General features: G+C 34.8%; 2 protein-coding genes across 3 annotated transcripts in view; one reads left to right on the forward strand and one right to left on the reverse strand.

The window, feature by feature from the left end:
* TGS1 (trimethylguanosine synthase 1) overlaps positions 1–4685 on the reverse strand; it is a 54559-nt gene extending 49874 nt beyond the window's left edge. The window contains exon 1 of the mRNA XM_051970179.1: positions 4193–4685. Coding sequence (XP_051826139.1) covers positions 4193–4296 — 104 coding nt within the window. The 5' untranslated portion in view covers positions 4297–4685. The remainder of the gene's footprint in view (positions 1–4192) is intronic.
* A 12-nt stretch (positions 4686–4697) lies between these two features.
* TMEM68 (transmembrane protein 68) overlaps positions 4698–12637 on the forward strand; it is a 34484-nt gene continuing 26544 nt past the window's right edge. Inside the window, exons 1-2 of one of the 2 annotated variants that reach the window (XM_051970180.1) lie at positions 4698–4879; positions 7770–8163. In XM_051970180.1, coding sequence (XP_051826140.1) covers positions 7839–8163 — 325 coding nt within the window. In that variant the 5' untranslated portion in view covers positions 4698–4879; positions 7770–7838. The remainder of the gene's footprint in view (positions 4880–7769; positions 8164–12637) is intronic. The other variant, XM_051970182.1, reaches the window with a different exon arrangement.

Raw genomic sequence — 12637 nt, forward strand, 5'->3', positions numbered from 1 at the left:
GTTAGATTTAGGATTATTCCTTTGGCAATTAAATGTATACAATATAGAACAGAGAGACTGGATGGATTCTACTTCTGATTGAGGAAGTTTTTTACCAGATTTAGTAACTAATTGTATATAAGGGTGTGAGAGTGCTGTATGAAGGAGGATTTAATCCAGGTTATAAACCTGAATAATTGGAAGAATGATGATGCTCTACACAAAGAGGAGGCTCAGATGAGTTTAAGAAAAAGAAACATTAAAAATTTAATAAAGGAAATTTAGCAGGAATTTCAAATATACATTGAGGGAGGGGGTAGAAGAAAAAGTTCTTCTAAACATCTTTTAGACATGAACAAATAAAAGTTTTCAAAACTGCTTGAAGTGATAAAAGAAGGATTCAGATGGAGCAAGCACAAACAAAAACCATTTACAAAATACAATCTATAAAATAGCAAATGGACTCCCCAAGTAAAATAATAACTTGTTTAGGTACTCCAAATATAATGAAGTCAATTATTAAAATATTTGTACTGACTTGGAAAAAAAGGTTTTAATAAATCAAGTTTTTTTTTTAAGTCTTTAGAAAAACTCACTGAAGACTCATAGGCAATTTGGGTGTAAGTCCTGTCTCTGAAGCAAACTAACAGTTACTCTACTTAACAAGGACTTACTTTTGGGATAGTAGATATGTCTAGAAATTGTATTTGAATATAGTCCAGAATAGATAACGAAGGGCAGATTTTAGAATGAAAGAGACACAAATGTTAATTAATTTAACCTCTTAATTTTAAAAGTAGTAAAAGTTAAGGCCCGTGGAGGTTAACTTGTTTGTCTAAGGCAACACAGCAGTAGAGATGAATTTCTAAAATGAATATTTTACCCTTTAATTATGTAATACCTGAGATAATATATTCATGTAATGATTTTTAGAACTTTCATAATAGATCAGAATGAAATACATTCTAGCTTACGTTTTTTTTTTTGGCCCAACTTTTCAAAACTTTTGCAATCAGGATCCATTTTTACTAAGTACACAAGACTTGGACTTGCCTATAGCACAATCATCTAGCCATTAAATTTTCAAAAAAGGACAAATGATTATAAAACATCTTGTGAAATTTCACCAGTGTCAATGAGATCATTTAAATAACAGATTCAGATGATGTCTTGGCTTTTAACAATTCTCCTTATGAAAAAACAATTTTTTGGCTGACAGTTTAAATTGAAAAACCAGAAATTAAAAAAAAAAAAAAAGATTTTGCTTAAACTTATCTTTAGAAGGTTTTATCACTTGGTAAAAGATTTCCACATATTCCAACTGATACATCATTCTCCATCATTTTGTTTCTCATTTCTACCTCCTCCAGGCCATTGTTTATTAACATAGCTGCCAAACTGATATTTTGAAATTACAGATCTAAACATAATACTCTCATGATAAAAAATCTCCAGTAGCTTCTTATTGTCCTTACCATAAAATCCACATTCCTATATTGGTCAATTAAAGCATTTCAAAATCTGGTACCAACTTGCTCCTTTCTTATACATTACTTCCCCTCGGCTACTTTGTTCTTCAGTAAAATTGAACTACTTGATGTTTTCCCTTAGAAGGCTTTCCAACTCCTGCCAACTTTTTGTTGAATGAAAAGGGACAAAGAACTGCCATTCCCAGGATACTCAGAAAAGATAGTCATAGATTGTAAAGGCAATTCCTAAAGAGGGGTTCTAAAAAATATTTTGAGCAAAGACAACATTATTATAATAAAAACAAAACATCAAGTGAAACAGATTGAACTGCCAGTGATATATCCGTCTCAGAAAATGAAACTGATAAAATTCTTTATTGTTGAAATATGCATTCATTGAGTGAGAGGAAGAGATTAACATCTTTTCTAAAAATAGTAATTTCTACATTTGCTTGCCTCTGAAGAATGCTAAATTTAGAAAATTGTTAATTTTCCCAATAGAGTATAAGAGAATAGAACTAAGACAGTATTAGGTATATACATAATAGCTATTTAAAAAACATTAATTGCCATGAATTTTTGAAAGGTTTATATATTTATTTAGATGTATAATTTGAGATACAAATGCAATATTGGCTCAGTGAAGAGTGGAATTAGGGAAGCTGGTGTTCAAAGCCTTTCTCTGATATTTATGACCAGCTTTGTTACCCAGACAAATCATTTAGCCACAATGTGTCTCAAGGAACTCACTAGGACTTAGTTACTAAATCTCAGATCCTAATCTGAGAGTTCTCTAATGAACAAAATTAGATTCTTTGTACATGACTTCTGATTATGTTTCTTTTCCTTTTAAACTGAAGATTTAGAACAGAAGTCCAATGCAATCCTCTCCATTGTACAAATAAGGAACTGAGGACCAAAGATTAGCCTAAGTGTCTAAGTGACAAAAACAAAGTTCAAACCCAAATCACTTTACTCTTAATGCAATTAATCAACAAGAAAATTTATTAAGTACCTACAAGTGGCAAGCACTATCCTAGGGATATGAAGAGATATATATAGTACATGGTGTGAAGAACATATAAAATGTACTTCTGTAGATATATAAAGAATTCAAAAGAACTACAAAGTAGCTAATTAGCTAGTATTTAAGCTAGCACTAAGGTTTATAGTGTACTTCACATATCTCATTTGACCCTCACAACTACCCTGTGAAACTGATATTATTAAGCCCATGTTGCAGATGAGGAAATTGAGGCTTCAAGAAGTTAAATGATAAATACAGGATACAAGATCACAAAGTTAGTTAAATGTCTGAAGCAGGATTTGAATGGAGACAGAGAGAAAGAAATATCATTGGTAAATGTGGAGAGATTAGCTGAAATTGGAAATTAAACTATAAAAAGCTGAAAAAAGTCAGAGGAGGGATCAAGAAGAAGCAACAAATACAGACAAGTTTTCCTGAGGGGGTTGACTAAGAAAATGCAAAGAGATATAAGACTAGGACTATTACTGGAATGAATAATCTACTGAAGATTTATTTTTTGTTTTTTTCAAGGATGAGAGACTTCATGTTTAAAGGGTAGAAATCAGTAGATAAGGAAATAAGATGCTAGGAGAGGAAGGAAAGGATAGAAAGAGTCAATTTGATGGAGAAGATGGAAGAGATGTAGGATGATGAGGATAGGTTTTGGCTAAAGGATTCATTTTCAAAGAGTGGAGTAAAGAAAAGAATAGGGATGGTGTCAAGAGGTTTTAAAATGAAGAGAAGGGAAGATGAGGGTGTTGTTCAGTTGTGTTTGACTCTTCATGACTCTATTTGAGGTTCTCTTAGCAAAGACACTTGAATATGTCTCAAGATCATTTTACAGAAGAAGAAACCAAGGCAAACAGGATGAAGTGCTTTTGCCCAGGGTCATGTATTTAGTAAGGGTCTGAAGGGACAAATTTGCACTCAGGAAGAACAAAAAGTGCCATATAAACACTTATTTACTCGATAGCTTTTGAGCCTTAACATATCTCAATTTTAAAATCACACGATTAAAAAAGTCTAGCATTAAAAATTCTTGAAATCTTCGGGCTGAAAAAATATTTTCTCGTTTATAGGCATGACACACTTCTGTTTCCCATTGCTAAACGCTAAATACGTGATGTACGAACTACGAGGCAATTACATATTTCATTTCCCTTTTTCTAATTTGTTTTTCTCTCAACAATGCTAGGGGCAGTTGCAGGGAGAGAAGGAGGTGACCTGAATGGTGCTAGGCAGACCCGAGATCAAATATGACCTAAGACCCTTACAAGTCACTTCACCCTATTTGCATCAATTTCTTCATCTCGTACAATGAGCTGGAGCAGGAAATGGCAAGCCCCTGAACCACTTTTGCCAAGAAAACTCCAAATGGGGTCAGAGAGTGGGACACGACTGAATGATATACGTTTTAAAGCTCCATAGGTTAATTTCTGTCAGCCACAGGATATAAAGATTATATAATAATATAATACATTTGTTATATATTATCCCAGGAAGCGGCTTAAGAGAGTGGCTATCTCAAAGGCGGGATTACACGTCGCGTTTAAGACTTAAAGCTGGCTGCGGCCGGAAGAATTCTCCATGCTTTAAAAATGGTTATTTCTTCCATCACTCTGTCAGAGGAGCTCAGGTATGACCTCGGCCACTGCCCGTGACTCCGTCTGCATTATCAGCAATTTTTTTTGGCACGGACAAACACATTTCTACTTACTCCACAAACGCCCTCGAGCAGAGGCAGAGGATTTTTAAATCTTCCTCCAGGTCTTCGATGAACAGGACCATTTCCGCCACGAGGCTCCACTTCCCGCACAGCATCTCGCCGCGGTTCCCGCAGAGCTCAGCCTCGGGGACCCTTCCGAGCTCGGGCCCCTAGCCGTACGGCTGCGTGCCTGCCCTGGGGCTCGTGCAGAGACTATCCCAGCGGAAGTGGAGAGGTAAGCTTGTGTGAGAAAGGGAAGGTTCAGGCCCGCCCTCGAGTGGGGTTTGGGTATGTGTGTGCCTGGGAGGAAGGATCAGGTTTGCGGCTAATGCCGAAGTCTCGGCAAGCGAGCGCTGAAGGGGAAAGAGGTCTTCGTAGGGGAGGGTCAGCCTCCCTCCCCCTCAAAGAGTCGCTCGGCTAGAGCTCGCGCTCAGACCGCGGCGTGGAAAGGACGCAGCCCCGTGGATCGCGGCGACAGCAGCAGCGAAGATCGGCGCGCGCGCGCACCTACCTCCAAACCGGAAGTGGCTCTCCGGACCGAGGACGCTGGAGAGGGAAGAGGAGGGGAAGGTGTTCCACCGAACGCAGTCCACGTTGGAGACTCTACTCGTGTTCCTAATTAGTGGGCTTGGAAAACTGCTCGCTTAACTCTGCGGCTTGCACGGCCAGACTGCCTGAAGTGCGTATCGGATGGCTGAGGTAAAGGAGATGAATATTTGCCCCGTCTTCCCCCACGTCTTTCTTTCTTTATTGGAAGATGGAGGGAGAGGATAGGACCGGCTCCTTTATGGGTTTGGTGTCGTCCTCTTCCTTTCCCCCTCCCCCTCGGGCCGAGTTGTTTATCCTGGCGGTGGGGGGAGAGGCTCTTCCTGTTTTAAGGCCGTGGGGGAAGGGCAGGAGGCCTCCTGCTTCCTGTCTCGAGGTCTGTGGAGCGCCGGAACTCTTCCTATTCGGGCTGGTGGCCTGGGAATCGGGGTTTTGTGTTGATAGCCTCTTCTTCCAGTCTTCTCGTCACGGGACCTGGGTCATTAACTAATTTGGGCCACTCTCCCGCTGCCCGCATCACAATCAATAAGTTGATTAACTTATATTCATTAAGCATCTACTATATTCCCCGTGCAAGGGACTAGAGATACAAAAAGAAGCTAAAAAGAGAGTGGGTACTTGTCAACCTGTCATCGTGATTAATCAAAAAAAAAAAAAAAAAAAAACCCAACCCCAAAACGTTTTTGCTTTGTCTTCAATATTATGCAACATAATATGACTTATGCAACATACTGGACTTTTATTACAACTCTGAACCCAAAGTACTTATTACTTTTTAAAAGTTAGTAAGCGCCTATTATGCTTCGTGCTAAGCACGGAGGATAGAAAAAGGAGAAAACAGCCCCTGACAGGAAAGGGCTTACAATCTGACGGGAAGAGAAAGTCCAAATAACAATACAGGGGAATAAATAAGAGATAATTAACAGAGGGAATGGAATAGAATTAAGATTGTTAGAAGAAAATTTTCTGTATAAGGTGAGATTATAGTTGGTAGTTAGAGAGCATGGGAGTTCCAGGCAAGAGGGACAACCAGAGAAAATACCATGAGCGGGAGATGGATTGTTTTGTTCTTCAATGACATCTATTCTTATTCTGAGACATTCCTTATTTGTAATGTGGTACAACCTGTTCATTTCTCTTTCTCACCATGAGCCTCATGAAATATTGTCATATCTTAGGAGCATGTAATGTTCTGTGTCTTGCAGCCATACAGCAACATCCCTAGATTGACATCTAACTCCTGGGGAGTTCTATTTAAAAACTGAACAATCTACAAGACAACTAAGACAATAGAAGAAATATAGTGTTATAGGTTAATTAGAAAGTAATTAAGGATTCATAGGATGTTAGAGCTAGAAGAGATCTTAGAATGAATAAAGCACTTATTAAGTGCTTGCTATGTGTAAAGTGAGATAGTTGGGGTGGCTCAGTGACTAGAGGGCTGAGCCCAGTCAGAAAGTTTCATTTTTTAGAATTCAAGTCTGACCTCAGACACTACTTGTTTGACCCTGGTCAAGTCACTTAACACTATTTCCCAAGTTTCCTCATCTGTAAAATGAGCTGGCTGGATAAGAAAATGACAAACCACTCTAGTATCTATGTCAAGAAAACTAAGAAGTTATATGTGACTGAAAAACAACAATGTACAAAATACTGTAGGATACATATTGAAAAATAAGACAGTCCTACTTAGGAGCTGGCCTTCTAAAAGGAGAGACAACGGTTAGGGAATGTTTCCACTTTAAGTCAGGTGGAAAAATCTCATAGTCCTTAGGGTTGTAACAGCAAAGCACAGTTTGAGACTACTTTGTGATGTTTCTTCTTGAAATTTGGACTAAATTCTCTTTGTAGTTTCAGTGGTTCTCTACTTAGTTCCCAGATACTCCTTTTATATTCCTTTTTCCTGCTACTTGGAAACTTCTGCCCATTGTTCTTTCATTTGTATTCTGTCCATGGATAATGAAGTGTTGAAAGCAATTTTAACTGGAGTACCTGGGCAGTCCTTGATTCTTTGATTCATGAATGAATGAATCATTCCTTGATTCATCAGACTTTCTCTATTCCTGATCTTATTTGGTGCTTTTTCATTTATGGAATCAGTAAGTATACAGTACTTTATTCTGCATCAGATATGTACAATATTAAGAAGTTTGTACCCTGAAATCAAGTGATACAAAGAATTGATATTAAAGATTTTTAGAGCATCGAATATCTAGGATGCCATTGTGACAATACAGTTAAAGCAAGAAAAATTATATAAATTCTTTAATAAAATTCATAGCTACTCAGAAGAGTGCCTCAGATATCTACACAATAAAAAAAAGAGTAAACACATAAGACTCTGATAAAGCATTACTTCTCAAAAGTGTTTCCTGATTTCCCCAGCTTCAAAAGTTACTTTGCATTTATTTTATATATCACATGTATACTTTTGGACATATTATACATGTCCCTTTTATCTTCCCTATAACTTCCTTATGGGATGGCCCTATTTTTCTTTTGTCTTTATAGCCCCAACACTTAGAATAAAGTGAATAACGTTCAAAAAGCATGAAAAGTTTTAGTTATAGGCAGATTATAAAGAGGTTTAAAAATCAAATAGTGGAATTTGATTTTTTTTTTTTCCTGAAGCAATTGGGGTTAAGTGACTTGCCCAGGGTCACACAGCTAGGAAGTATTAAGTGTCTGAGGTCAAATTTGAACCCAGGTCCTCCTGACTTTGGGACTGGTGCTCTATCCACTGCTCTACCTAGTTGCCCGGAATTTGCATTTTAACTCTAATAGGGAGCCACTGGACTTCTTCATAGGAAAATGGCATATGCTAGCTAAATCTTTAATAGGTTCTACTACCTTTAGTTCCTGATACTGATGAAAAAAGTAAAACTATTTGATTAGTACTTAAGGAGACTAAGTCATTTTCAATCAAAACTATTTGATTAGTACTTAAGGAGACTAAATCATTATCAATCAAAACTATTTGATTAATATTTAAGGAGACTAAATCATTGTAAAAAATACAATGTTTCCTCTTTTTTCTTTTTAGGTACAAGAACCATAAATTGCCGTGACTATGAAGAGAATGCCTCATTTTATCGTTTTTACTTAGAGAAAAATGATAGAGAAAAATCACACTTGTTCTGAAGGGCAGGATTCTGTGCCCTATATAATTTGTCTGGTTCACATATTGGAAGGATGGATTGATGTCCAACAATTAGAGGATTATTTGAATTTTGTTAACTATCTTCTGTGGGTATTTACTCCACTAATAGTCTTGATACTCCCTTACTTTACCATTTTTCTTCTTTATCTTACTATTATTTTCTTACATATTTACAAGAGGAAGAATGTATTAAAGGAAGCCTATTCCCATAATTTATGGGATGGTGCAAGAAAAACTGTAGCAACAGTATGGGATGGACATGCAGCAGTATGGCATGGTAAGCAAAATTACTTTTTTGTGTTTTTCTGTACTTGTATTGGGCTATTATTGCATTTCATTGATTAGGAAAATACTTATAAATTTGAGGATAAGATTTTTAATTTTTTCTTTCATTTATTTGCATGTATTTTGCAAATCTGTGTTTCTCATAGAATAATTTTCTTTGTCATTGTATCTTTTAAAAAAATTGAGCATAGTTTTTGAGACAAGCAAGATGAAAAGGCAATACTTTAGATATCAGAATTGTCTAAAAATGTGAAAATGTAGTTATTGGAGAATGCTTTGACAATGTTATTTTTATTTTTTACTTTATATTTTAAAGAAATTTAACTTTTCTCCTGAATGCATCTTTTTAAAAAAAGGTATTATTAAATAAATAAATACTATATTTTAATATCAGCATTTCAGTTACATTCATTTCAAGGTGCATCCCAATCTTTCTTTATATGAAGCTTTATACTGAAACAAACATATTGATGAATCGTTTATATATTCTTATTTTCAGTCAATCAGTTACCAAAGTTAGGTAATAGTGTAGACTTTTACCTTACAATTGCTGATTTTGCTCAATTTATGTCACAGGACCTATCATTAGTGGATTTTAATTTTGCTCATCTAATTTTATCACCTCTGCTTAGCTAATTACTCCTTATTGTTTATAGATTTTTATTGTTATTATCAACCTTTGCAAAAATCCAAAGAATTGAAAGATGGTAAATTTATACTTCCTATCCTTTAAACTAGGAAGTTGTATGCATCTTTCACAAAGAATATTAGATGAAGCATAGATTTTTGAAATGATATTACTAGCATATGTGATTGAAATATAAGGCTGCTTCTATTTGTACCCAATTAGGTGTCACTGTCATGACTAGGAATGTCCCAGACAGTTATGATGTGGATTAGTTTGCTCTTTTGGAAGTCTAATCCACATTTAGTTTTCAAAGCCAAACAAACCCACTGGTGCGCAGTTGACATTAAAAAAAAAAAAATTGATTGCTGAGGAGATAGTGGTAGGACTATGGCACTTACAGAAGTAATTTTAAGATTACAATTTCCACAAAGTTTAATTCCTTAGATCATGGCTTTTGGAGATGAGATGAAGATAAGGCTGATGATCTGAAGGTGAGTAAGGACAATAGGGCTTTGCCAGGGCTTTTGGAAAGAATTAGAATCTTGGACTATATTCTTTGGATTCTAAGGGGGAGTATTGGTCAAGATAGTGCCTGTGGTTTGATTTGCCTGACACATACTACCTCCTATCTCTTTCTCTGAATGCCTTGCTGCTTCAGCTCATATTTGCACTGTAGACTTTTTTTTTATAATATTATACTCCCTTTCAATGATGTTTAGTTTCCCATTATTATTATATAGCCCACTGTGGGTAGATCATAAATTTTAAGTGAATGTTTTATAAATACAGTTTATTAGAAGTTAAAATAATGCTTCTTGCCGGTTTTCCACATTTGTTTTTAATATTGTAATGTGGAGAAGAATGATTCAATTATTTATGCATATTGTATCATAAAATTTGGATCATAATTGATGCTTTTTTAAGAAATGCTCCATAGAGCTCTGTCCAAAAGAAGCAGATTAGTTAAAATTCACTGTTGTTCTGTGCTCATTATATGTATATAATTTTTTGCTTTTTCTTTCTTAAGTTCTGTGCAACATAATATGCATACTACATCTTTAATTATAACTCTGAAACCAAAGTATCTATATTATGGCTTTTTTTGGGGGGGGAAGCCCAAGTAATATCTGTGTAATTTTTAAAAAAGTTTTCCTTGCAGGATCATAGATTTAGGTAGAATTCAATTGACAGTTCATTTATTTCATCCATAGATTAATTGTTAGTAGCTTCAATGCAATAAAATAGACAGTCTCATATTACAGTTGAGGACACTGAGATACAGAGAAGTTAAATAATTTGGCCAGTATCACTTAGCCTAGACAAGACTCAAACCCTCGTCTTCCTAATGTTGAAGTCAAGCATTTTATCTACTACACCTAGCTGCAACTCAGTTTCTTAGTACAATGTTAAATTTAATTTGAAAGTTATAACACTAGGCAGTTAATATTCTTAGATGTCTTTGATCAAACTTAAATTCATGTGCATATATATTTTATATATATATATAATAATATATACACACGCACACATATACATACATATATATGTAAATACATGTGTAAAACTAAAGAAAAAAACCTGTTATTCAAGATATCTGTGAATTAGTTAAAATTACTACTGTTCTTTATAGATATACTATTTATTAATAAGATTTTTAAAAGCTATTAATACCAATAATTAGAGTCTGTGTGACTTAAAAATGCCTCATTTTGGATAAATTAAGACTCTTTAATGAATTATGACATTTGTATTGTTTACTTCACACAGGGCCTTAGTGTCATTATAATAAATGAAGTATATGTACCTTTCAGCCTTTGTCTTCACAACACTAAAGCAACTGGTTCATTTTAGTGGAGGAAAAGTTCAGTGTTGAGGAAATTGAATATTCTTATTAATTGAATTGTGGAGTTCAATTGAGAGTTCATTTATTTCATCCATAGATTAATTGTTAGTAACTTCAATAAAATAAAATACACAGTATTAAAATCATGTTAAACATTTCCTCTTTCTTTGATAAGATGGATTTTGTGTCTCATGACCATCATTATGAAAATCATTTATCATTTTACATTGTAGTTAAATAGAAGGTAGAAGATCTGGGTTGCACTAATTTAGTCCATTTTGCATGGTAAATGCCAAGAGATGATAACATTCATGCCTTTAATTCAGAACATAAAACATGATTTTTAAAGTTTCTAGCAGCAGTCCTCTGATAATCTATTCATTCATTAAATGACTAATTATTTATCTACTCTGAGCAAAATACTGATATAAAATTTAAAGTACCTTATCTTCAAGAGGTTTATGGTTGAGGTAGGTATATTTAATCTACTGAAGTAAACATTTTTTTTCTTTAAAATGAAGGAATATGTGATAATGTATGATAGAGCTTAAAAATCCTTCAATTTGAAAATTTTGGTATGAATTTAATTCTGACAGTTTTTTACCTTTTAAAAAAACCCTTTCATCCTCAAAGATTTTCATCAATTTTGTGGGTTCTCACATTCTGTTATCATATTCTGACCTACATATTATAACTGGGAGAGTGAGGAGGCTCTTAAAATCAGAGATTCAGAAGGGATTTTAAGAGTGATGATCAAGAACAACCAAGTAAATGCTGGCTATCAATTTTAATTCTTAAGTACTTTGGGATGAGGCAGCCCTTATCTATCAGAGAGTAAGGATTTATTAGGCAACTTGACACGTTGTAGGAAATTTCAACCATAACCAATAAGTTATTTAATATTTTCAAGACTCCACAACATATTTCTATGATGTATTAGAAACTGTACTTCATTTGGAAAGGGAAGACCTTGATTTGAGTTCATGGTCTCCACTTGACTATTTGTGAGTTTCAGCATGTTGCTTATCTTTGGGTTTCAGGTCACCATTCAAAAAGTTTAAGGGGTTGGAGTAGAGGGTCTCAAAGGTCTCTTCTAACTTTACTTCAATGATCCTATGATCTTTTGAATGTGTATATGTACATAAGTGAGAATTTCTTGGTTAATTAAGCTTTAATTTAAAAAAAATGGAAATTTAAACTAAAAGCAGAGAGTATTTTCAAATATGTAAAAAAATCTCTTATTTTTCTGAAGGGATTACGAATATTTCAAAGATCAGTTAAGTAAGGAGTAAATCTAATGCTCATAGTCCAAGGAGACATGAGTTCACATATCACAGAACCTGTGATGTCCAGGTTACCAAATGCATTGATGGTTGTCATTTGCAAATCATTGTCAATGATCTTTAAAAGATTATGAAAACTGGGAGAGGAGCCATATCATTAGGGGGAAAAAAAAGCAGGTGTTTGCCTGATTTAAAAAATATATATATGAAGAGTCTGTGGAATCAGCTGATGAGTTTGACTTCAATTTCTAGCAATAAAATGTGTTATTGAAGGAATGGCAAGTATGCATCTACAAAAGGACATAGTGGTCATCAGGAATCTACATGATTCATGAAATTTTAATCAACATGGTTTCATTAATTAGCTTTGCAAAGAACTTTACAAATGTAATCTCATTTTGTCCTTTCAGTAGATCTCCGAGGTAAGTTCTAATATTATCCCCATTTTCCAGATGAGGAAGCAGACTGAGAATGGTTAAGTGACTTACCAAGGTCACACAGCCAAATAAGTGTCTGAAGTAGGATTTGAATTCAGCTCTTCCCGATATAAAGTCTAAAAATTATTTTACCTTGCTGCCTAGCTCCTGTCATTAGTTAACAACTTCATTAGTATTCTGCCCCTTTTCTCATTGATGGAATCTTCTTAGAATCTCCTTTTTGGAGATTTAGACTCAGACTAGCTACCTGTCATTCCCTAGATTTACCCTCTGCC

Source organism: Antechinus flavipes, chromosome 1 (genome assembly GCF_016432865.1).
Source record: "Antechinus flavipes isolate AdamAnt ecotype Samford, QLD, Australia chromosome 1, AdamAnt_v2, whole genome shotgun sequence".
Lineage (NCBI taxonomy): Eukaryota > Metazoa > Chordata > Mammalia > Dasyuromorphia > Dasyuridae > Antechinus > Antechinus flavipes.